The sequence below is a fragment of the Pelophylax lessonae genome (genome assembly GCF_965119305.1).
Source record: "Pelophylax lessonae genome assembly, chromosome: 5".
NCBI classification, from domain to species: domain Eukaryota; kingdom Metazoa; phylum Chordata; class Amphibia; order Anura; family Ranidae; genus Pelophylax; species Pelophylax lessonae.
Window position 1 is genome coordinate 176914263 of NC_138772.1, and position 27506 is coordinate 176941768.

Sequence of the window (27506 nt, forward strand, 5' to 3'; positions counted from 1 at the left end):
GTACCCACTTATATTAAGTCCGCCCAGGAAAGAATCCAGGCCTTTTTTTTTTTTTGGTGGAGGATGCGGGCACTCCAGGCCTTTTTTAAAGCAATCTAGTGAGCTAGTCAGAATCACCTCTGGAGGGAGTCTATTCAACATTTTCACAGCTCTTACGGTGAAGAAACCTTTCCGTATTTGGAGACGAAATCTGTTTTCCTCTACACGTAAAGAGTGCCCCCTTGTCCTCTGTGTTGACCTTAAAGTGAACAACTCAACACCAAGTTCACTATATGGACCCCTTATGTAGTTATACATGTTGATCATATCGCCCCTTAATCTCCTCTTCTCAAGAGAGAATAAATTCAGTTCCTCTAATCTTTTCTCATAGCTGAGCTCCTCCATGGCTCTTATCAGTTTATTTGCCCTTCTCTGCACTTTCTCCAGTTCCCCGATATCCTTTTTAAGAACTAGTGCCCAAAACTGAACTGCATATTCCAGATGAGGTCTTACTAATGATTTGTACAGGGGCAAAATTACATCTCTCTCTCTCTGGAGTCCATGCCTCTGTTAATACAAGAAAGGACTTTGCTTGCTTTGGAAACTGCAGCTTGGCATTGCATGCTATTATTAAGCTTATGATCTACCAGAACACCCAGATACTTCTCTGCTATGGATTCCCCCCAGTTCTACTGTATGATGCATGCATATTCTTAGTCCCCAAGTGCATAACTTTACATTCCTCAACATTAAACCTCATTTGCCATATAGTTGCCCAATGAAACCATGCATTGAGGTCAGCTTGTAAGTTGGAGACATCCTGTAAAGAAGTTATTCCACTGCAAAGCTTGGTGTCCTCTGCAAAGACTGAAATGGTACTTTTAATCCCAGACCCTATATCATTTATAAAGATATTAAAAAGTAACGGTCCCAACACTGAACCTTGGGGTACACCACTGATAACCTTAGACCATTCAGAGTAAGAATCATTAACCAATATCACTATCTTTTAGCCAATTTTCTATCCATTTACAAACTGATCACATTATGCATCATACATCACAAGCGCACTGGTGTGGAATGAAGGGAGGAGCTATGCGTTTTTGCCTTTTTTTTTTAAATGTCACAAAATTACACTGCAGTAGGTGACCTGACGTGCCATGCATTGCACTGCTAATAAAATTCAGACATGCTGCATTTTTTTGCAGTGCACCCCAAAGCAGTGTTATGTTGGGAATGGGGCACATAAAAAAACAATTTCTTTCTTTGTACCCTTGCTTTGAGCCTGCTTTTGTTCTATGCATATCATGGCAGCTCAATGGACATGGTGGGAAGGAGCCCTAAAACTGAATCACTCATAAACACGCAATTGTTTCTGAATTGCCGTAATCAGCAGATTCCAAATCTGCGTGTGGGAATTATGTAGACATGAGTAATGGAAAAAAAAAAAAGCATTGCCATTTTTTACTGTTGAAAGGGATTAATATATATTGACAATTTAAAAAAAAAAATCATAATATATGGCTGTGCATTGGTTGTCATTTTGCTAGGTCAAGTTTATCTTCTTATTGAAATTAGTATATCCAAAGTTATAGTGAGCTGAAATGATATGCCAATCTTGGTTTTATCTCATAAAAGTCGGCCTAGCTTCTCCCCTTCTTTAAATGTGACAAGAGACCTCATTGACCAACAGGGAGGTGGAAGGGTCTGTGTCAGGCTTGATTTTTACATAACAAGTCAAGCTTTTGCATATTACTTTACCATCCTATATCTCTGGATCTTGCAGTTTTCATTTAACTACTTGCCTTCTGTGCACTTAAACACCCTTCCCATCCAGGCCAATTTTCAGCTTTCAGCGCTCTAACACTTTGAATGACAATTGCGCGGTCATGCTACACTGTACCCATATGAAATTTTTATCATTTTTTTCACACAAATAGAGCTTTCTTTTGGTGGTATTTAATCATCTCTGGGTTTTTTATTTTTTACAAAAAAAAAGAAAAAAGACAGAAAATTTTGAAAAAAAAAAAAAAGTTTTTCTTATTTTCTGCGAGTAAATTTTGAAAATAAATTTTTCTCCCTCACTGATGTGCGCTGATGAGGCGGCACTTATGGGCACTGATGAGGAGGTACTAATATGCCGCACTGATGAGCACTGATAGGTGGCACTGATAGGTGGCACTGATAGGTGGCACTGATAGGCGGCACTGATAGGCGGCACTGATAGGCACTGAGAGGTGGTACTGCTGGGTACTGAGAGGTGGCACTGAGAGGTGGCACTGACGGGTGGCACTGATGGGCACTGATAGGCGGCACTGATGGACACTAACGGGTGGCACTGATGGACACTGACGGGTGGCACTGATGAGCACTGATGGGCGGCACTGATGAGCACTGATGGGCAGCACCATCAGTGCCCACACTCAGTGCCCATAGTGCTGCCAGTCAGTGCTCATCAGTGCCTAGATGAGCAGGCACTGATGGGCACTGACTGGCAGCACTATGGGCACTGATTGTGGGCATTGATGGGGGCACTGGTGGCGGGCACTGTGGGCACTGATGGGGGGGCAATGTGTGTGTTTTTTTTACCTTCAGTAATCAGGGCACTGGTGATCAGTGCCCTGATTACATGTCTCTGTGTCCCCAGCGGCTGTCGGCTCCCCCTCCTTCTTCACACTGCAGGCTCCGTGTGAGGAAGGAGCGCCGGCAATGAGAGATGATCTCATATGTTTACATATGAGATCATCTCTCATTGGACGGCTTGATCACGTGGTGAATGGCCGCTGTGATTGGCCATTCACCACGATCTGTGATCGGCCGTGTCCCTTGGACACGGCCGACACAGATTCTCCCCGCTGCGCGCTCGCAGGAGCGCGCGGGGGGGCGTGTCACTGGAGGCCGTTTAAAAACGGCCTCCCGAAAATTCGAGTCCGCGCTGCAGCCGCATATAGGCTGTAGCGCGGATGTGAGGAGGTTAAAGTAAACTACGTTTAGTTTGCTCAGGTTTACATCATTCTAATAAAATTCTTCACAAAACAATTGTATTTATTTATTTAGCTTTTAACATACCTGTTTTGTTATTTAGGGGATTCATGCAAGGTTTCTTCTTGGGAATTCCAGTGGGGAGAACGCCAGCATCTTTGCTGATATGGTTAAACCTCTGGCTGAAAATGGACTCCGTTTAGCTAAACGGTAAGATTCCTACTTGCATTACAATATGCCAGAATAGTATTTAAAGCATTTTCAAAGGCAAATTATTAAATTAAAATAATAAAAATCCTATAAAAAACAAAATAACCTGTGCTGGATGTGACAGTAACCAGCAGCAACCTCTATTTGAATGCAAGATACGTGTAAACAATATAAACCCAAAAGGTGCGCTATCTCTTTAAATAAGCTGACAAAGTAACGTTGTGCTATAAATACACAATTCATATACATATATATATATATATATATATATATATATACACACAGTGCTTTTATACAATAAATATCAAAATTCATGCATAATAAAAATTCCTCAAACATAAAGTGCTGCTTTGTGCAATGTTTCAAAAATCATATATCATTAAGTGCACTGTTCATATAAAACCATTGAACACAGCAAAGTGTCCTCAGCCAATAGTTTGAACCGCCACTGGATGGCACCTGTTGCCACAAAAGGCATTGGGTTGAGCCTATTTGTGATGTCATTGCGTACACTGCTGTCCCTGTGAGTAGAGTAAGAGGGAAGAGAAGAGATGCAGCTGGGCACAGCGCTGGATCGATTGAAGATTCAGGTAAGTGTTTAGGGAACTGGGGGAGCATAGCAAGTTGTAAAACGTTTTTTTTTTTACCTTAAAGTGGTCGTAGTCCTTCACATACTGTATACCCAGTGAAGTGAACCACCTCACATAATACACATATATGAAACAAAACTTCCTATATAGGTTTTACTTGTTTATCTGCATTCTTCGCCTCTCTACACCCCTACGAAGGGGCAGATAGTGTTAAAAATCTTTCTTCATCAGGAGCACAGAGGAGGGGGGGGGGGAGAGACTGAAATTACAGTATGTGAGAGCTGATTGGAGGAAAGGAACATACCCCCCTTCACACATCAGAAGATGTGTTGTAAATAGACAAGCTCCATTCTGAGCTCCCCCCCTCCCCTCCTTACAAAAATGTATCTCATGTGTGCAGAAAACTTCTTAGAAGTGACTCATTCTGATAAAAGAGGAACAAAGCACCAGAGAGAAAGGACACTTAGAAACACTACAGATATATGTGCTTTGCTCAGGTTCTATGACTGGGGGTTAACAACCACTTTAATGCAGGGAATGCATTAGAGTGAAAAACTTTTAACTATTAGAACTACTTTAAGTGTAGAACTGGCCATAGATGATTTGTTTTGTTTATTCAGCTAGTTGGCCAACAGGGTCACCCCTGGCTCAAATTTTGGCTGGTTTATCAAGAACTATCCAAAATCCACTTAATGTTTATTGTTTGTGTATGTTTATGAATATAGGGGAGGATGACACAGGAACTTTTAGTGCTGGTTCACACTGCCGCTACCACTAAAGTAGCGTCGCTTCCAGCGCGACTTTGACGCGATTTTGACGCGACTTTGGCGCGACTTTGACGCGACTTTGGCGCGACTTAGCGCGACTTTGACGCGACCTAATCGCGAGGCAACTTTTTATTTGGCCAATCACAATCTGATGTCTTGTGACCTAATTTCCTTTTCCTGTGTTTTTTTTTTTACATATTTCCTTTTTCCCATGTGTGCAGTGTTGTGTGTCTCACATAGCTTTGTTTGTCTGTCCAGAAACGTAAAAAAAAAAAAGAGCTTTTTTCCTATAATTTTTAAGAAGCACATGCCTCCAAAGACACCCAAAAAATGCCCGTAAAATGTCTGCAAGAAAAAAAGCCAGCCGCAGAGAAGCCATATTACAGAAAATATAGTAAAAATGCTGTTTTTTAGGGGTTCTGGACATGCTACAGAGCTGAAAGTTGACAGGTACACTTTTTAGACACCCAGACACTAAATCCCAAAAATGACATGCCTGCCTAAAAAAAATGCCCGCTAAATGCCTGCAAGAAAAAAAGACAGCTGGTAAGACACTACAAAAAATTATAAGAAAAATGATTTTTTTTAGGGGTTCTGGACATGCTACATAGCTGAAACTTGACAGGGACACTTTTTTGACCCCCCAGACACTAAATCCAGAAAATGACATGCCTGCCTAAAAAAATGCCCGCTAAATGCCTGCAAGAAAAAAAGCCAGCCGCAGAGAAGCCGTATTCCTAAAAATATAGTAAAAATGCTGTTTTTTAGGGGTTCTGGACATGCTACAGAGCTGAAAATTGACAGGTACACTTTTTAGACCCCCCAGACACTAAATAAAAAAAATGACATGCCTGCCTAAAAAAATGCCCGCTAAATGCCTGCAAGAAAAAAAGACAGCTGGTAAGACACTACAAAAAATTATAAGAAAAATGATTTTTTTTAGGGGTTCTGGACATGCTACAGAGCTGAAACTTGACAGGGACACTTTTTAGACCCCCCAGAAACGAAATCCCAAAAATGACATGCCTGCCTAAAAAAATGACCGCTGATGAATGCCTGCAAGTATAAAAGACAGCTGGTAAAGACACTACAAAAAATTAAAAGAAAAATTATTTTTTTTTAGGGGTTCTGGACATGCTACAGAGCTGAAACTTGACAGGGACACTTTTTAGACCCCCCAGAAACGAAATCCAAAAAATGACATGCCTGCCTAAAAAAATGACCGCTAATGCCTGCAAGAAAATTATGCTCTTTTCTTGTTCACTGCCATTTTTTAGCAAAGTCGGATGACAAGTCGGATTACAGGTCGCTTCAATTAAGATAAGGAGGCGACTCCCATTGAAGTATATGGGACAGGTCGGATCACTGGTCGCCTGAAAGTAGTACAGGACCCTTTTCTGAAGTCGGAGCGACCTTAATAGCGGCAATTAAGACGGCACTGATTCATTTACATTGGTTTGGTCATGTCAAGCGACCTGGGGCGACCTGGGGCGACACAAGTCGCCTCGTGAGTCGCCCTAGTGTGAATGGGGGCTTAACATTTTTTTTAAATTTTCAGCTTTTTTATATATAAAGTTTGTCACCACTAATGTTTCACTTGTATGTTTGCTATAATAATATTACTCTGAATATATGTGCTGCTGCTTTTAATAAAAAACAAAAATAATAGTACATTATAGTAATAATATTAACATCAGCAATTTTACTTGGTTTCACTCAGGGAATTGCCTTTTAGCATTTTCTGATTTGTTTTATTTAAACATTATCCATTTTATTGCTGATGACTATCTGGTTTTAATTTTAGAGAGAACACTATAGTAAAGTTATCTGTATCCCCTGGTGAACTGTTCTTGCTTAGTGCCAAAGGTCAGAAGGTTCTACAACAAGTGAAACAGTTTATGAGACAGCATATTTTTCCAGCACAAGAGGTAGGTGCTCCACCCGAGAAGTCACTTTATTTTCTTTCCATCATGCTTATTATTTTCCATGATTTTTGGTCATTCTGATAGCCAATAAAGTTAAAGTACCGTTGGATTAGCAAGATACTTACAACTGTAGGCACTGTTCTGAATGCAGTTCCATACACAGTTAACACAGATAATATGGAGGTAAATCCCCCTTTTAGACCGTTGTCTCTGGAACATTTGCACCTATTTGAAGAGTTGCCCTCTATTTCTGTTTACTTACCTATGTTAACTCATAATTGTGGATTTGCCATCGTTTGAAATCCCAGGGACAGTGGTCTAATAGAAAGGTGACCCTCCCCAGCGGGCACACCAACACCAATAAAAACAAGACCAGGATCCTAATTCCTCGTTACTTTATCCAGAAAAACCTTCAGACACACGTTAATGAGAGATCTCCCTTCTATAACAGGGAAAAACTGTGTGAGTGTGTTAAGCACTGCATACTCTTGAAGGTAACAGATGCTGTATCCACAGAGAAAGCCATAGTTGTCATGCTGAACTACAAACATGTCTTCCTGTCTTCTTCTCCATTACATAGAGGGGTGGATTAGTGGTACACATGGCAGACACCATTGTTTTATGCTTCCAGTTCATCCACAGGAAGCGACAAGGACAATGCATTTGTGGCAAGATCAACAGTTATTTTCTGGAATTGCTAAAAACGTTCATAGTTAAAAAAAACAAATGTAGTCACCATATCTAAGGGCTGGTAAGCTGAAATATATTACATTTTTATTCTTGGGTTTAGTTGCCCTTTCACCACTAACCACCAACCGAGGTAGTACTTTGTACTGTGACTGCGATAACCGAACATGCAGTGTATTCTATTGTTATTTTCCTTTTATCTTATCTTAGTGGAGGTTACTGGAGACGTAGAAAGCAAACCTTTGCTCTAAATGGAATGAATGCGTGTATTATTATAAAAAAAAAGAAAACACATGAAATACAGTTGCACGCAATAAATCTCGCTTCTGATCACTGACCAGCTTATAGCAATAAAGCGTAGTCATTGTTATGAGAGATGATTTCTTATTGCCCACTGTTTGTTATTTTACATTTCTATTCTGTTTGTTTCTACTCTTTAATATACTGTATGTCAGGGTCAGTCCTATTTCATCTCACAGAGACTCTAATAATGAGATCTGCACGTTGTGTCCTTACTCCTGCAACCTGGCATGTCTATTATCAGGGCCTGTTAAATTGTTTGATTTTATGTATTTTCCATTACAAAGACTGCAGCAATTGAAGTAAAACGCCTACTATTACAGCCAAAGAAATGTGAAAGTATCCCTTTTTGGAGTCCCTTTTAGTTATAAGTTAATGTTTGCTTCAGCCCTTAGGGGGTACCAGGACCTGACATATCAGTTGAGGGTGAACCAGTCCTTTAAAGAATGGCTAATGTGTCTCCCTTTATCTTTACAGATAACTGTAGTAGGTACAGTATTTTGCTCATATGCTTGTGAACAGCTTTCCTTCACATCTATGTGAGCTTGTTGGACATCCCATTCCAAAACCATAGTCCTTTTTTTGCTTTAACAGCCTCCACTCTACTGGAAAGGCTATCCACAAAATTGTGGAGTGTGCTTGTGGAAGTTTTTGGTTTGCCCATTCAGACAAAAAAGCATTTGTGAAATCTGGTATTGATGTTGGATTAAAAGACGTGGCATACAATCAGCATTCCATTCATCCCAAAAGTGTACAGTAGGGTTGAGGTTAGGGTTGTGTTCAGTATGGTTGAGGTAATGTTGTGTTCAGTAGAGTTGATTGTAAGCCACTCGTGTTCCTCCACACCAAGCTCCACCAAATTATGTGTTTATTGAGTTATCTTTATGCACAGGGGTACAATCATTCTGGAACAGAAAAGGAACTTCCCGAAAGTGTTGCACAAAGTTTTAAGCCCACAATTGTCTTCATATGCTATAGCATTACCAGCATCTCTTCACTGAAAACACCCAAACTCAAAAACTTGGAGAGGTTGTCCACTTATTTTTTGCCTACGTATATAGTGTAGGTATGATGGTCAGTTGTCCACAGACTTTTGGCTATATATTGTATTTTAGGTTGGCTTGGCCCATAAGAAGAATATATGCACATGTTTATCTCTTTCTTTTTATTTAGGAAACTGAATTTATTTTTTTATTTTAGGAGTTTTTGGAATATTATATTAAAAATGAAAACTCTCCTCTGAGATGGAAGAAGCCTGCCATCTTGGAGAAGCTCAAGGTACATCACCACTTATAATTTTATACCGTAGCTTTAGACATTCACATTGTTTTGTAATTCACTGTTGTTTGATTAGAAGTCTAATTCTTTAAAGTGAATGTATATCTATCTATCTATCTATATATATATATATATATATATATATATATATATATATATATATATATATATATTTATATCTATATGTAAAAAAAAAAAATAACAAACATGATGTATTTACCTGTTTTGTGCATACAGAGCAGCCCCGATCCTCCTCTTCTCAGGTCCCCTGCCAGCACTCCTGCATCCTCCCCCGCTTGCTATGGGGGCACATGTGTTGGCTCGCTCTTGAGCCTGCTCTGTGTGTCCATAGACACACAGGGCATGGCTCGGCGCCGCCCCCCCCCCCCCCCCGCTCCCTCCTGACTGGCTGTCTCTGATCCTATAAGGAGGGAGAGAGCCGCTTCTCTCAGGCACAGCAATGGATTGAGGTCGGACTCCGATAAGTAAGGGGGGGAATCGCAGGGGAGCTGCAATCAAAAAGGTTTTTTTCCTTAATGCAAAAAATACAAAAAACACAAACACAAAACTGTCAGACTTTAGAACCTCTTTGAGGATTTTATGCTTTTAATTTTGTAAAAAAACCATAAGGACAAAAAACTGGAGCAGCTGTAAATGGCAACCATTTAGCTTATTATTTTAATTTTCAAAGCTTAACTTAATAAGCTGAACATTTTTTATGACAGGTATTTATATAATGCTGACAATTACACAGCACTTCACATCTTCATTGCACATCAGTCCCTGTCCTTAAGGAGCTTACAAATTAAGGTCCCTAACTCATTCATACATACACATACTAGAACCAATTTAGACAGGAGCCAATTAAATTACCATCATGACTTTGGAGTGTGGGAGGAAACCAAAGTACCCTGAGGAAACCCACACAGGCACTGGGGCAACATGCAAGCTCCAGGCAGGTAGTGCCGTGGTTGGGATTCAAAACCAATGACCCTAGTGCTGCCAGGCAGAAGTGTTAACCATTTCAACTAAAGTGGGTGTGCTGTCCTTTTAAAATTCAAAAGTGCTACTGTTCATACAGTAATATTAAATCTTATACTATTACTGTACCAATAGTGTAAGCTTAGTGCATACAAGCTACATAAAAAATAAATAAATAAAAAATATTCAATAAGGATGCAATAGTGCTGTTAAGTATTATTTTAGAAGTGCCAAAAGACACGTAAGCCCTAAATTGTATGTATTATAATATGATAATTCACCCTCAACCTAAAATGAATATGAACATATTAAGTGTACCGTATATATCCATATAGATAAACAAATGTATATATGGACAGTTCAAATATGAATAAAAAAGCATTTGCAAATGCTTGTTATTCAGTGAAAAAGGCAAAAATGATAACAGTAAATAAAGAAAAATAAAAAGGCAAATGTGTGTATAATGTACATACAAATGGATAAATATCATAGTGAACAGTCCAAAATCAAGATGGAAAATTCCAAAGGATATTGTTTTTCTTTAGGCCCCTTTCACACTATCCGTCCGTCGGACGGACTCCGTTTATCTCAGCAGGGTATCGATCCGCCGATCCCCCCGCTGAGCAGGAGAATGACAGCTGTTCTCCACGCTGTGTGCGGAGACACAGCTGTCAGTTCCCCATACATCTCTATGGGGGAATCGGATGGGAACGGACCGTCTGTCCGTTCTCATCCGATCCGATCCGCTGGACGGATAGAAAATAGGGTTTCCATCCGTTCAGATTTGACGGATCGGATGTCAGTGGACATGTCTCCGCTGACATCCGATGCCCCATAGGGATGCATGGGAGGGACCGTTCAGATCCATCAAAAAAACTGACAGGCGGATCTGAACGGTCCGCCTGTGTGAAAGAGCCCTTACTGCTATCTCGGGCTCCTTTCTAGAGATTTTCGTTAATTTTAAGTTGCAGTCACAATGGTTTAGCATTTAGAAAATCCCCACAAGCAAATCAGATAGAAAGCTTACTAAAATGCCAGCATTGTTTTATGTTGATGAAATCATCCACTGACATGCTTTTTGAACTTCTGGCTGACAATGCAGGCCAATTTGAATATTTAATGAATAAATATTCAAAAAACTGCTATAAGGCATCCTAGTTCATTATCTGTAATATTCCCATCTCTTTGTTCTAGCTAGCACAGGCTTTGCTCTGCCATCAGAAAAGTTTAACCACTTGAGAACCAGCTTGCTATACCTCTTAATTTCCAGGCCGTTTTTTAGTTTTCAGTGCTGTGATAGTTTGACAATTACTCGGTCATGCAACATTATCTCCTAATAAATATTATAGCATTTAATGAGACAGGTGGAGATTTCTTTCTGTATCACCAAAAAAAGCTGGCTGATCCTGCCAGTTTCTACCCTCCCCTCTGTAAACTGACCACAGTATATCATGGCTGCTGAGCCCTGACACTGTGGTCAGTTTATGTGTCTCCTTCAGCCGCAGCTCTCTGTCCTCCGCTCCCCCCCCCCCTTTCCCTGCCTGTAAGCTAGTGTCAGTGCCCGCCCCTCCCCTCCTGCCTCCTGCTGCTCTCATATTGAAAATAAAATCATCCCACCCCCTCTGTAATCTAATAATAAGTGTCCCTGTGATTGTGTTCTAAATCAAAGCGGCTCCCGGCGATCATGTGACTCCTCGGCTCTCTCTCTCCTCTCTTCCCCTCCTCCCCGGCTGACGTCAGTGGTAGTGCTCGGCCTAGGCCGCTGGAGCTGTCAGTCGGGCAAAGGAGAGAGCCGAGGAGTCATCTGAGCACCGGGAAACGCTCTGATTTAGGTACAGATTGGCATATTTTTTCTATAACACAGGCACAGGGGCACTTATTGTTATATTACAGAGGGGATGGGATGATTTTATAGTGGTGGCTTAACAACTACTTTAATGCATTCTTTGCATTTGGATAAAAAGCTCTCTGTGGGCAGCAGCCCCCTCACCCCCTATACTTACCTGAGCTCCCTCTCTATCCAGCGATGTCCAAGAGTGCCTCAGCCTTTCTCCTAATTGGCTGAGACACAGCAGCGGTGCCATTGGCTCCCGCTGCTGTCATTCAAACTCAGTTAGCCAATCAGGAGAGAGAGGGGGCGAGACCAAACGACAGCTCCGTGTCTGAATGGATACTCGGGTGCCCCCATAGCAAGCTGCTTGCTGTGGGGGCACTCAACAGGAGGGAGGGGCCAGGGGCTGTAGCCAGGGACCCGAAAAGAGGAGGATCTGGGCTAATCTGTGCAAATATATTGCACAGAGCAGGAAAGTGTAACATGTTTGTTATTTTAATAGAAAAACATGGAAACTTTACAATCACTTTAATGTATAAAAATGCAAAATTATACACATAGATCATAGAGTGCCTTACAAAACACTTGAAAAGCACTTGATTTTTAGGTGCTTGCATTTAAAAGTCTATTGTGCCAACAATGTATAATTCTATTCCTCTACTACAAAGCACATGTACAGATGCGCCAAGAAAAAGGTATAAATCGTCTGGCTGCGCTCAAGTTAAGTGTAAACAACAGAAAACAGAGAAAGTTCCAATTCAATTTTAGGTTCATTGTAATGCATTGGTAGCAAATTCAAATGAATTGGCTTCCTTAATGTGGTTGTAAAGTCTTTTTTTTACATTAAAATAATAAACGGATTTATATTTACCTGTTGTGTGCAGTGGTATGGCACAGATCACCTCCAAACCTCCTCTTCTGTGGTCCCCCGCTGACACTATCTGCCCCTATAGCAAGCCGCTAGCTATGAAGCTATGAAGGCAGACACTGAAGAGGAGGGTCTGCTCCCGAGCTTGGCTGTATGTGTCCATAGACACACAAAGTGCAGATCAGCTCCCCCCCCCCCCCCGCTCCACTCCTTATTTGATTTAATTGGCATTAATGTAATCAATATGATGATAAACGAATGGTTAAATCCCTCCACCTTGTGAAATGCCTCCTTACCCGGCGGATATAAGATAAGTGCCTTAGAATATACTCTTGTATTTGTGATGTGTAGATCTCAATGTAAACACCTCCGCTCGTGCGCAGATCCACCAGTGCAAAAAACCAATGCAAGCCTCTTACCAAACAGGGGAGAAAAACCAGCTTCCTAATCAACGGCTGAAAACTGTAGATATTCCTCCTGTCTCCCTCAATTGGGGTGGGTGGCTTTTGGCTCACACGATGAATCGGCACATCCTGGGCTCTGGCACTGAAGGTCCCCCGGGGCCGGTTCTTCCTCAGCACGTCTGTCTCTGGCAGGGACACCCCCAGCGCCTTATTGCGAGTTTTCACAGTCTTCACACTGGCTCTAAAGGGGTCTGGTAAGAGGCTTGCATTGGTTTTTTGCACTGGTGGATCTGCGCACGAGTGGAGGTGTTTACATTGAGATCTACACATCACAAATACAAGAGTATATTCTAAGGCACTTATCTTATATCCGCCGGGTAAGGAGGCCTTTCACAAGGTGGAGGGATTTAACCATTCTTTTATCATCATATTGATTATATTTTGGATTCCTCACTGTTTTACATATCTTTCATCACGGAAGTTTAAGAAGAATTTTATTTCCTTACACTTGTGGACTTTTTGCACATTTGGATTGTTTAATATTTTTGTTTTATTGCATATTGTGACAAATTTTGATTTGTTTTATCACCTATTGATTTTCCAACACCACATAATTTTGTTAACAAGGTGGTTTATATACCACAATCGAGTATTACTGTATGTCCCACATACACTTATATACCTTTTTTCTTCACATTGAAAAGCGCACCATTCACCATTTAACAAAAAATAACAATACCCAGTGGTGATCAAATACCACCCAAAGAAAGCTCTATTTGTGTGAAAAAATTGTATAAGTTTCATTTGGGTACAGGTATGCATGTCAACGCAATAACCAGTTAAAGGAGCACAGTTCTGAATAGCAAAGAATGACCTCGTCATGAAGGGGGGTAAAATCTTCTGGAGCTCAGGTGGATAAGTTGACTGACCATAACTTTCACCTTGCCCCGGTGCCACGCCCCTCCAGCCTGTGTTAGTGGTGTGTATGTGCTGGAATTGGTAGTGAGGTGAAGTCTCCATAAATCACCATCTTATATCCCACCGCCAAAGTGTTTAGCAATACAAGGGCATGGAGGAGGAGGGAGGGAAGGAGGGGAGTGTCATTTACCATTGTGTATACACCCACATGTGTGACTTTATAGTGACATGGGTGACACAGATAAAGAGGAGGAAGAAACTAACAGCTTAGAAGGGAACTGAAACTGGAGCATGCTCAGTAGATGTGGCAATGGCCGGTCTGTACAATCTCCGGCTGCAGTCGGGACACAGACAAGGAGGAAGGGATTGTGAACAGCTGGATCAGCATGTTTTTTTTTTTTTTGCAATCGACAAAAAACAAATGCTCTAGTGGCAAGTGAGTATGCAAGCAATGTAATATACAGTAGCATTGATTGACAGTTTATAATGATTTGGGTTTAATGACACTTTAATGCAGATAATGCATTAAGGTAAAAGAACTTCAGAACCACTTTAACACAATGCACAGCACTTCAGCCACACAGGTGTGAAGGGGCCTGATGGATTATGGTCATTTCTCATCCTTACTCTTGTTTGTTAGGACATATACACAGAAATTATTTTTACATCAACCAACAAAAGCAAGGTTCATTTCTTGTAATAGTTTATTCATTTAATTTAGGGATAGCGTTTTCATTCTTCAGGTTAGAGCACGTTGAAGACCACATTGCAGCACTGACTAACCAAATATTTCACAGATAGATAGTAACCTATTTTGATGTAAAAACTGTACATCCTTGTCGTGCAGCTTCAGAGAAACCTGTTACTAAAAAATAGTTTTTATTCTGCTTTTAGGAATTGGCTAAAGCTGAAGGCTTGTGGAACCTGTTCCTTCCATCTGTAAGTGGTCTAAGCCAGACTGACTATGCCTTTATTGCTGAGGAAACAGGAAAATGTTTCTTTGCTCCGGAAGTTTTTAACTGCCAAGCACCAGGTATTCATTATAGCAGTCTATAGATAATTCTGTGGTCACTGCAGTAATTGCCTTTAGTAAAATGTAGAAGCATATATATTACAGACTGTAACTGCCAGAATATACCTGAATGCTTTTTTGTATCTGTAGATATGTTATGCAGGGTATATCCCCTTACATTTATTATACTCAATTTGGATAAATTCTGACAATTGGACAAAATATAAAACAATATATTAGACAATTACAGTATTAAACGGGGCATAGTGTCACCTTCAGGATGCTGCGGCCTCTGCAAACCTAAAGCATGAATTTAAGTTGGCCACAGATGGCTGGAATTTTGGCTGGTTTAGCAGGGACCGGCCTAGATTCGATCCATCTATGGGCAGGCTGATTGTATCAAAGTCGATCAATTTTTATTTTTTTTTTCGCTGCTGAATCTTTTTTTTTTTATTTTTTTTATTTATATGTTTTTATTAATTTTTTTTTCAACAATACATGAAATGAAAAGAAAAAAAAAAAAAGAAACAAAAAATAACAAGTACAATTAGGTTTATACCTCTATACATCTGTGTCAAATACCAGATTTACTGCACCTTAATAGTTCCTAAACCAAAGGGAAGAAAAAAATAAAAAATAAGGCCCCAAGAGGGTCTCTCTTGTGATATTACTATCAAAACATTTTGTGAAAAATTTCCCAATAAGTTAAAAAAATTATCGTGAAGGAAAAACTTTTGAAAGAGAGAAAAAAAAAAAGGGGGGGTAAGGAGGTCTCTCATTGTGATATTAATATCAAAACATTAAGTGAAAAATTGCCCAAAAAATTATCGTTAAGGAGAAACTTGTGAGAGAAAAAAACAAAAAAAAACCAAAGAGGGTTTCTCGTTGTGATATTATTATCAAAAACATTAAGTGAGTAATTTCCCAAGAAGTCAAAAGATTATCGTGAAGGAAAAACTTGCTTTTTATCAAAGTCGATCAATTAATCGACTTGGGTACAAAACCAGCATGTTGTATTTCTAGCATACAATTATTTCCAGTGGCTCCCTGTGCCCCCAACCCTGTTGGCAGAACACAATAGCACCCCAGGAGGTGTTCCCTCATGGACACTGAGCCATGGTTGCAGGAAGGAAAATTGTATAATCTATGGGCTGCTTTAGGGCTTACATACTAGGTAACCACCACCATGGGTTCCCAATCTTTAGTTGGGAATAAAGCTTTCAAAGACAGCTGAGTTAGAACATTGTAATACATGAGATTTCTTTGTTAGATCATTGTTATACATGTGATTTTTTTATTTTATTTTTAGCAGTGCTAAGTTTATATCCTGCGTATTATTACAGCTTTATTATTAAACTCATTACATGAGATTGGGGATATTAGGATAACAGCTGATGCCAATAAAGTTGTGATACTTTTCTCTGTTGGTATGAAGATAAGAAATTTGATCCTTCATGGTTTTCAGAATTGTATTGTAAATGATTACAATTGTCATCTACAGATACAGGCAACATGGAGGTGCTTCACATGTACGGTACTGAGGAGCAGAAGAAGCAGTGGCTGGAACCTCTTCTTGCTGGAGAAATACAGTCTTGTTTCTGCATGACAGGTATGAGCATTTTAGGCCAGGTTGTGCTAGAGATGCCTGTTCTCCACTTCTCATCAAAGTAACTATTTCTCAATGGATGGTTGCAAAATGTGGAACAAGTCTTTTTAATGTACATGTCACTTATTTTTTTCACTGACACTGGTGGACAAGCAACTTTTGGTGAAATATTTCTTATTCTAAGCTAGCTGATGTGTAGGAATGCACTCACTAGTTGTCCAGGGCATGTCTGAATTATAGTTGATGGACATTAACCACTTTACCACTAGAGCATTTTGCTGTCTTACGTCTGGGCCACTTTTTGCGATTCGGCACTGTGCGACTTTAACTGACAATTGCGCGGTCGTGCGATGCCGTACCCAAACGAAATTTACGTCCTTTTTTTCCCACAAACAGAGTTTTCTTTTGGTGGTATTTGATCACCTGTGCGATTTTTACTTTTTGCGCTATAAACAAAAAAAGAGCGTTTGTTTTGAAAAAATAACAATATTTTTAACATTTTTTTATATGAAATTCCCCCCAAAAAAGATGTAAAAATCTAATTTTTTTTTACATTTTTGGCCAATTTGTTTTCTGCTACCTATGTTTGGTAAAAAAAATCGCAATAAGCGTATTTTGATTGGTTTCCGCAAAAGTTATTGCGTTTACTAACTAAGGGAAAGATTTATGTCATTTTTGGTGTTTTTTTTTTTAACGAGTAATGGCGGCGATCTGCGATTTTTTTTTTTTTGCGGGACTGCGACATTGCGGCGGACAGATCGGACCCTTGACTGACACTTTTGACACTTTTGGGGGTACCAGTGACATTACTGCAGTAATCAGTGCTATAAATATGCACTGTTACTGTAAAAATGACACTGGCAGGGAAGGGGTTAATTTTATTGGAGAGGGAGGGGTTAATGTATGCCTGGTACTTACTGACGTGTGGGGGGGGGAGGTGACTGTGTGAGACAAGGACAGATCGGATGTCCAGCTTTGCTGAACAGTCCGATCTGTCACTCCCTGTCACTGAGGAGATCCGCCTGCTCTGTTTACACAGGCGGGCGGATCTCCAAACTGGATTCCCCGACGATCGGGGCAGAGCAGCGGCGATCGCCGCTGCTCCTCCCTGGCCCGACTCCCGCTGTGAATGAAAACAGCGGGAGCGCGCCTCCGGCGGTGCGCGAGCGCCGCCTACAGGGGGAGGAGTCTGGCGACGTAGGTCTACGTCGTCAGACCTACAAGAGCCACTTTGCCGCAGTAGTACTACGGTACTCAGCGGTAAAGTGGTTAAGCACTTCATTTATTTGAAATGGCTGACTGAATCCTGTGATTTAGGCAACTTTTTTATGGAGCCTAAAGTTAAAGTGATCTTGGCAGTAAAAATGTGAGGTCTGCGCATTAGATCCAGTTTTCTCCTCCCCTGTAAATATTACTGCATGAGAGATCAAGGTCTTTTTTCAACAATACTAACAATGCAAGAAAAGAAGTTGGATTTTATACTTGGCTTACCTCATATTCCACATTGTGTGACCTTATTATCCTTATAGCGATATTCCTTGGAACAATGCAGAAGACACTCCAGCCCAATGCAAGAGTGTCTTTTCTAGAGATTTGGGCTGCTCTGTATTCCCTAGGATCTCTTTGGAAGAAACGTGATGTCAACCTCATGTAGGCTCTGCCGGTGGAAGATCAGGGTAAACTCAGTATGTGATCTGACTTTTTTTTGCTTTACAGGTACAATTTTTAAGTACTAATAAAGCAGCTATTTTTACAGGGGCAGGGCCCAGATCTCATATGTGGACTTTGCATTTTACTGCAAGGTCCACTTTAAGTATTTAGTATTGTTGTTACAAGAATATGTACATTTAAAAATACATGCAGAATCCTAGACTGCATGAAATACCAAATACTGCATTAAAGAGGAGGTCCAGCCCCCTCACGAAAAATAAATGACTTTTAATATTAGGAGACTTACTTGTCCTGGAAACCTGCAATATCGGCACCTCAGCTGATGTTTCCATCGGCTCTCGGGTGCTTCTGCCGCCAATGCCTGTAAGGGAAGCCTGCAGTGAAGCCTTGCCGCTTCATAGCCAGTTCCCTACTGCGCATGCGTGAAGCACGCTGCGCTTTGCGAATGGCCCGGCGCCAGGGGAAGGAGGAGGGGTCGATCTTCCGGGGGACCTCGCTGCAGCCAGGATACGCACCTGTCAAAAACAAGTGCCCGCCCCTGCCCCATAGGTGCCAAATGTGGTGCTGGAGGGGGGGTGGGAGAAGCAGATGAGCAGAGCTTCCACTTTTGGGTGGAACTCAGCTTTAACTTCTCCATCTATGACAGTAGGGCTGAACGATAGTCGATATGATATTGACTATCGTTCTGCGGACGTGGGCGATATTCATATCGCCGAGGTCACAATATTTTGCATAGGCAAGGAGAAGTCGAGACTCGGAGGAGGACTCACAGACATCCGTTAGGCTGGGAGAAGCCGGGACTCGGAGGAGGACTCACAGCCGTCCACACTTCAGCGGTGAGCAGCGCGCCGTGAGCAGCTGCACAGCTAACCAATCACGCGTGCCTGCACACCTGATTGGTTCGCTGTGCCGCTACTCACAGCGTGATTGGTTCGCTGTGCCATTGAGAAAACTAGCTGAGGGCGGAGACTGAACGTGTGGTCTGCAGTGCACGGAAGTGGAGTGAGTCAGTGTATGCGGCTGTGATCTTTTACCGGCTCCTAGTCCTCCGCTCCTACCACCACTGTGAGTCCCGACGAGAATGAGAGACTGAATAATCCGATTCCACACAATTCCACACTGTCACTGACTGTCACTGAGAGTATTGAGTACCATTATTAACCCTGGCCTGCCCTGTATCTGCAATTAAAATTTAGAAGGCTGTGCTGCTGCCTGCATGCTTCATGATTTCCATCCATTCCCAGCATCCTTCCCTACAGTGTCAGTAACATTAACCCTGGCTGTCCCAGACTCCCAGTGCAGTATATAATATATACAATCAGAAGAAGGGCTGGTGCAAAACTCATCCCATCCCTACAGTAACATTAACCCTGGCTGTCCCAGGTGTCCCTTGTAAGGTAATTGTTGACTTTAGCCTGGATTGACGTATCGTTGGAAAAAAAAATATCGCAATATATTTTTTTCCCAATATCGTGCCGGCCTATATGACAGTGAGAACTTTACATGCATACAGATGCAAATATAATCATTTGTGCAAATACCTTTTAGGTATTTTAAAAGTACAATTGATCCTTATAGGGGGTTGTCTCTGTATTGCTTGCTATGGTTTACAGACTTTAAAATTGTAAAGAATTTCCTGAGATTCCTTGCATTTTAACATCTGTAATGCTGGCAATTTTGTGAAAATATGGGCTGTTTTCCTGATTTTGATTAAAATATAAATGCTTTTATGCCTTCATTTATATACATGTTCATGCATGTATAATCAGTTTATAGCAATTTGCCATGCTCATTTTTAATCCTTTCCTGGATAAGAGCAACCAGATTATCTAAATTAGGATGGAAATTAATGGAAGATGTATTTCACTCTGCAGTTTATTCATATCCCGTTCTAGTTTGGTTTGGTTGCAAAAACCTGGAAAGCAAATAAATCAATTAGGTGCAGATTGCTGTGTAGTGTTCTGCTTAGGTATGTATGTCTTTAAAGGGACAAAAAAAAAAAAAAGGAAAAGAAAAATACTGCAATAACTGTAAAGACCACAAGGTGGTGTGCACTCCGAATATACAGTATATTCAGAATAATAATAAACACCATGTTATTGTCCAAGTTCGTATTCACCTAAAAAAAAAAACATTTATAAGGGAATTTTAAATTACTGCAAGGGTCCTCCATGACTGCTAAACATCTAAACAACCGTAGGAGCGAATTAAATCGAACTAGAAAAGAAAAGCAGAAAGCCTCTCTATGAAGATCCTTCAGATTTAAATTAATATAAAGGTAAACACTAGACTCTCATCTTTTTAGGTGGCCAGAATAACACACAAGGTAGATCTCTGTAAACAGGCTTAAGGGGGCAGCACTCATGATCTGTACACCACTTCACACGATTCTTCATAGCAAATATCTGATAGTAGGACTTGAATAAATGCTGGGTCTGAATCCACAGCAATACAGGCCTAATGACTTAGGGTGGGGCTTTTCCAAGTGACATTAGTGGTATGTGATACAGATAAGTAATTCACACTCATTTTGGAGCACTCTCTGCTCCTTCTTCAGGATTGGCTTATTTCTTCTAACCTGTTAGATCATTTTCTTGTTCCTTTGTTTGATGATTATTTAAGGTTTTAATCTCTCTTAGGTTCTTAACTATCTGCCTCGACTTATGTAATTATAGTCCAGGCAGATAATTGCCTCCCTTTAATGGGAGCCAATGTTTTTGTTATCTTTGGCTTCTCCTTTTTGCTTTTCTGCCGCCGACCTGGGAATCTGCTTAAAAAAATATATATATTGTTCCAAGTAATTTTCTAGCAAAAAATACTGATGGTTACATGTAAACAAAAAGTGCCAAAAAAGGCCTGGAGCTCAAGTGGTGAAAAGAAAGGTTTTTGAGACTATTGTTAGGTCTTTAGTATTGTAAAAGTATAAGCGTAGAAAGTCGATGTTCCTAGGATCTGTGTGGCAGGTAAAAGTAAGGGCACCTTCATTTCGGTTAAGAAATTTCACAAAGTCTGAGATCTGGTTCATATTGCCTTCCCACATGATTATCAGATCAGCTTTATAATGCTTATTTAAGATAATATTAGGTGCATATTCAGTGTGGAGACCCAAAATGTACAAAGATAAAATGTACATCTCATGGTGTAAACAGGCCTTAGAGTGGAACTTTACACATAACAACTTGATAAAAAAAATATATTGTTCTTTATCAAGGAATATACATTTCACATTCATAATTATGCTACCAAAATTAGTGTGTGCTGTAAATTGCCTCCAGCATTGTTACTGTTTCTTCTTGCTGGAAGCTGCCATTTTGCTGAAGCCCAGAGCACCTGAACAGCAGTAAATCTGTAAGAATGTCAGCAGATCGGCCTCTACAGCTTCAGCACAGTGCCTAAAAATAAAGAGCAACTGAGCATGTGCAGAGCAGGGTGAGACAGTATATTACTGGATTTTAAATAGTAAAGGCACAGAGCCGGTTATATTCATAACTATTTGGTTTATGCGCCACCTATAGGTGAATGGACACTGGTAGATCAATCAGCTCAATCCAACAGGAAGTCCTCCCCTATATAACCCCTCCTACACAGGTTGTACTTCATTTCTTTGCCAGTGTTTGGGGTAAAACAGCAGGTGCCGTCTCTATCACCGGTACATATTGTAGGTATAGAAAAATGTCAGGGTTTTCCAGTCATCAGCGACTAATACGGGACCACGTAGTCTCTGTATGCTTAGAAGTTTTTGGCAATCTGCCTACATTGTGGAACTCTGCAGGTGGATCTACTGGATTCCAAGTTCTACAACAAGTTGGAGAGGTTGTTTCCGGGATGAGAGTCCCACCAGCAATAGGGGTAGATGCACTGGTAACACCTTATGGACCAGTTCTCCCTAATTGACACCTTCCCTCTGTTTCAACTACTGCCGCATCTTTTGCAAAGAATCCGTGAGGTAATAACACTGATAATAGTGTTAGCCGAATTAGCCCAGGAGAGCTTAGTACACTGACATAGTGAATCTTGCGCGGGGCGCTCCATTGGTCACTTCTGGTACAACCAGACCTAATGGTCTTGTGCCCTATTATCTCTGCACTGTTGAACACCAGGAAGCTGGTTTTAGGTACTTTACATCACAAGAATTGGAAATCTTTTATACCGGGGGGAATAGCCAAGAAATGGCACCCGTGGAAATACTGTATGTGAGCAGGAGATTTTTCCTTTCTCCAATCAGTAGGGGAAATGAGATTGGCCTTAAATAGGATCAGACTTCGTCCCTATCCATATTTTTCCAGAGACAGTTGTTCCTTACTCCTTGATTCATACTACATGCAGGGTGTAGCGCAGACATTCCTGCCTGTCAGGCCACCCTTGTGTCCTTGGGACTTGAATTTGGTCTTGTCTGTCCTTGGAGAAGCCACCTTTTGAACCAATTCAAGAAACTCTGTTAGTACTTTGACTTGGAGGGTGGCTTCTGTAGGTACTATCAATTCGGCAAGAAGAATGTCTTGGCTGGCGGCTCTTTCATGTAAGGAGCCAATTTTGGTCTTGCATCATATTAAGATGATGTGTTCTCATTCATCTTTCTTGCCTAGAGTGGTTTTCTAGTTTCCACTGAATTAGGAGAATATCTTGCCTTTATTTTTCCTAGTTCACAATTGGCAGGGAAAAGAGTGCTTACTCTTGATAAAGTTTGGGTAGTTTGAATTTACTTGAATTGTCAGCACAGGGCTGGAATCCTGGTTTGTGCTGTCAGAAGAGCTCTGGAAAGGCCGACGGCATCCAGGGCAACTATCTATCATAGTATCCGCCAGTTAATCATTCAAGTCTATGGTTTGAAAGGGCAAAATCCCACCCTTGCTGGGGAGAGCTTCTCTACCAGGTATGTGGGTGCATCTCGGGCTCCCCTGTGTGATCGGCGAGCCAGAGAATGAATCGGCCGATGACTGAAGTTTACCATAGAGAATACTGCAGACCAGATGGTCCCCGGCAAGCTCTATGACCTTTGGAGGCCGGGCACGACGTCACGTCCAGCCTCTGCAGATGTAAACACTGCTATTAAACACTGCAAATGTTAGAGCGAGAGCAATAATTGTAGCCTAAGACCTCCTCTGTAATTCTAAACAGGTAACCTGTAAAAATTTTTGAACCGTCGCCTGTGGAGATTTTTAAGTACCAAAGTTTGGCACCATTCCACTAGTGTGCGCAATTTTAAAGCATGACATGTTGGTTATCTATTTACTCGGCGTAACTTTATCTTTCACTTTATACAAAAAAATTGGGCTAACTTTAGTGTGTTTTTTTTTTTTTTTTTTAATTCAGATTTTCAAAAAAAAACAAAACATTTGTTTATAAAAATTGCTGCGCAAATACTGTGTGACATAAAAAGTTGCAACAACCACCATTTTATTCCCTAGGGTCTCTGATAAAAAAAAAAAAAAAACATATATAATGTTTGGGGGTTCTAATTTGCTAGCAAAAAAATGATGATTTTTACATGTAGGAGAGGAGTGCCAGAGTTGGAATGGAAGTGGTTAATGGTGAAGAGACTGCAGCATGCAAGAAGCCTGTGACTTATAGTAAGGCAGTTGCTAAGGTCCTGAAATCTATTGTAAATATTCCTCATAAGATGCCAGGTCATGTTTCAAAAATGTACTTTTATTGCAGAGCCTGATGTAGCTTCCAGTGATGCCACCAACATGGAGTGCAGTATCCAGAGAGATGGAGATAGCTACCTAGTTAATGGGAAAAAGTGGTGGAGCAGTGGTGAGTACAATACATTTCAGTGCATTTTTTTTTTTTTTCAAATGCTGTAATTTATAAGACTTACAATATAAGACCTGATTCATATAGGGGCCCCCAAACTCTTTAGTCCATCAACCTCTTTACAAGGTTTCAGTTTGTTCATTGACCCCCCCCCCCCCCCCCAACAGTTTTTTTATGAAAATATTTTAATAAATACTACTTTAAAATAATTGTTTGTATTATTAGTTAAGATGATAATAATGACTTTGTTTAAAATAGGTAATATTTAAAATATGAAAAATATCCTATTGTTAGAAGTTTTGAGAATGTACTTGCTGGCTCACCATCAAAGTTTGATGTGGCAGAGTATGCTCCCTATATTAAAGTCCAGCCAAATACTAACTATATTTAAACCTGCTCCCACCCCCATTCTTTGCCTATTTTAACTACCCTGTAAAGGTCAAGATGTCTATACGTACCTTTTACTTATTCTGAGGGTGCTCCGGTCAGGTCACACGATCTCCCAAGCGACTGGCTTCAGTAAATAGAAGAGATTGCTGACAATGGTTGCAGTGACTATGTGGTGACGTCACCTATAGGCTTTCTATGGGGCATCCATTGTCTGCCCTCCCTCCTCTACACTGAAGCACGCACAGGGAGCCGATCATGTGACCGGACTGCCCTCAGAATGGGTAAATAAAGACATATTTCCTTTTACAGGTTAGTTAGAATAGGCCTAGAATGGGATAGGGAGCAGGTTTAAATATAGTTAGCGTTTGACTGGACTTCCATTTTAAAGAGGAGCTCCAGTCTCCCCCAAAAAATGAAAAGTCAGTAGCTACAAATACTGTAGCTGCTGACTTTTAAAATAAGGACACTTACCTGTCCAGGGACCCAGCAATGTCCTCACCCAAGCTGATTCTTCAGTAGGCTTTGGGTCCAGGCCCTGGCATCTTTAGTAAGGGAAACTGGCATTAAAGCCTTGCGCTGCGCTTTGTCCAACAGGCTTCTGGAACTTGTGATGTGTCCCAGAACGCTGCAGGGGGAAGGGGTAGGGACCGAACTTCAGCTCAGATGACTGCAGCGATCTGACCAGAAGTGGGATCGCGTATCTGTCAAAACCAAGTACCTGCTCCTCCCCAAATAGTGCCAAATGTGGCAGTGGGGGGAATGCAAACTGAACTTTTGGGTGAAGTTCCTCTTTAAGTAAAGAGGAATGCTACACATATGTATGGCCTTTCCCAGAAGAGGAGGGGAGGAAGGTTATTGACACACAAATCACACCAGTAAATAAGGCCAAAGGTAAAAAAAAGGGAGGCAGAGAACTAAGGAATAGCCATCCTTTCCTTTGATCCCCTTTGCAGATCTTTTACACTATTGCTAATGTACCATACCTTGTTCTGTGTCATAGAAAGGAAAGAATCCAGGCACAAACCAGGGATATGGGCTGCCCACATATATACTATGTCATGGCCTGATGAAACCTTTTGCACTGTGGAAAACAAAATGAGGTGCAAAAAATGTTTAGGGCTCTACTTCAATCTGGAGACGCAAAGCCCTATATAGAAAGAATAGAATAATGGTTCCTAATTCCAAGATGCTTTTTTTGGTTGTTGCAATCATAGTTATTAAATTAGACAATTAAGAGTAAACAACCATAAAGAACCATATGGCTATTTCTATACAAGCCTTTGCTCCTTAGATTGGAGGAGAGCACTCTCTGTTTGCTGTACCATATTTTGTTCTGTATTGTATCTCTGCGTGGGGAAACCATATTGATAGCAGTGATTTCCAGCTTCCATGAGGATCCCACCGGTATGGCACACACATATTTAAGTTGGCCCAAGCTGAATCAATGTAACTATGTAAAATTGTAATACCTGGAATTTAACTTTAGGTAAAAAAATACTGCCTAGGTGTAATTACCATCTCTATATGTTTGTTTTAAGATACTCTATATGTTTGCAATAAGAGCAGATATTCAATTTTTGAGTTTAGGTCCACCTTAAGGCCTCTTTCTCACGGGCGTTCCGTTTGTCCGTTTTTCATCCCATCCGTTTGCGGATGAAAAACGGACATAATGCATGTCTATGTAAATACGGATGTCAGCGGATGATCATCCGCTGATATCCGTTTTTCGTCCAGTTCAGTTTTTTTGAACGTTTTCAGTTCAGTTTTTTTCTTCCGTTCAAAAAACGGAACGGACGCAAAAACGGATGTCAGTGGTGTCATCTGCTGATATCCATATTTACATAGGCATGCATTATGTCCATTTTTCATCCGCAAACGGATGGGATGAAAAACGGACATACGGACCGGATGACACAAGTGTCATCCGTGTCCGTTCAAAAAAAAAAAAAAAAAAGGACCTGATCGGGCATAAAAAACGGAACGCCCGTGTGAAAGAGGCCTTAATCAACATTTTAGATACACGTATTCTGGAATTATAGGCATTAGGGGAAGTAATTCCATCCACTCCTTTTTGTAATTCTTTATATAATTTAAAGCCTCAGCTATGCGCTTTGTCCCTCTATTCTACAAGACTAAATAAGCTTGATATAAAGAGATCATAGTAAGAATGTGCAGCTGCAGAACAATGGGGAAAGCACAGTGTACCAGACATAATTGCTTTCATGTGCTGCTGAGACAGGAAATAGGATAGCATGTGAAATGTAAACCATTTTATTATAATACTGGCCTTAAACAGCAAATTCAAGCAACAGGTGTAACAGATCACTGTCCTAAAGCTAGGCAAGGAACAGAAATCTTCATTTAGTTTACCGGAGTTGTTGTTAACTGTAATTTGCATTTTATTATCTCACCAGTTAGCAGATGACCTGATAAAACTAAAGATAACGGGTTAAATATCATAAGTAGCTAAATTACAGACAAGTGGCTAATCGCAACTGTATTTTCAGGGTTGGATTTACAATTAGGCACAGTAGGCATATGCATATAGGCCACAGAAACAACAAGATGGCTTTTCCTTCTATAATTATGTACACCTATTTTTCCATCACTAGTACAAATCGTGATACAAGGTCATTTACAGATGATCACCAACTGCAAGCTAGAATAGAAGTAGCAAAACAGTTTTTGTGTAGAAGATGTGATTCCTATAGAGGTGATACATAGGGAATGAAAGCCACATGTGTACAAGGTCCAATAATGAAATTCCAGCTCCCTAACTATATTCTTAACAGCAGTGAGGAAAAGTGGGTCGCCAACCTGGCAATGCAGGGAATCAGAAATTCTTGGATCAAAAGACAAGTCACTAATTCCTTGCCAGGTAAAACATTTTACATAACAATTTACCTGGTAAAGAATTTGTCCTTAATACAAGCATTCCTGCTACTCTGCATATCATGGTTGGCGACCTCAGTTCTTCTAATTGCTGTTAAAGCCCCAGTCCTGAAAAACGAAAAATGTTCCCTTGCAGTACATGGGATCGGTTATGTTTAGGGGTCAGCAAAAGCAGGATTACTTATCTGATCGTCCAGCAGACAATGCCCCCCCCCCCCCCAACTCTGGCAGTGGACTGTTCCTTGACGTTCTTATGTTAAATGAATGGCTATTTCTTCTATTATTTATTACAGGTACTTATATAGCTCCGTTAATTTACACAGAACTTTACCTATATATTGTACATTCACATTAGCCCCTGCCCCACTCAAAGAGCTTACATTCTAAGGCCCTAACTCACATTTATACTAGGGCCAATTTAGACAGGAGCCAATTATCCTAATAGGAAACCCACAAAG

At 40.7% G+C, this 27506-nt stretch overlaps 1 protein-coding gene across 2 annotated transcripts in view; it reads left to right on the top strand.

Moving 5' to 3' along the window:
- ACAD11 (acyl-CoA dehydrogenase family member 11) overlaps positions 1-27506 on the top strand; it is a 246609-nt gene that overhangs the window by 39905 nt on the left and 179198 nt on the right. For both annotated transcript variants that reach the window (XM_082259503.1, XM_082259502.1), the window contains exons 8-13: positions 3065-3171; positions 6333-6456; positions 8641-8718; positions 14615-14753; positions 16234-16341; positions 23668-23766. In XM_082259503.1, the coding sequence (XP_082115629.1) occupies positions 3065-3171; positions 6333-6456; positions 8641-8718; positions 14615-14753; positions 16234-16341; positions 23668-23766 (655 nt within the window). The remainder of the gene's footprint in view (positions 1-3064; positions 3172-6332; positions 6457-8640; positions 8719-14614; positions 14754-16233; positions 16342-23667; positions 23767-27506) is intronic.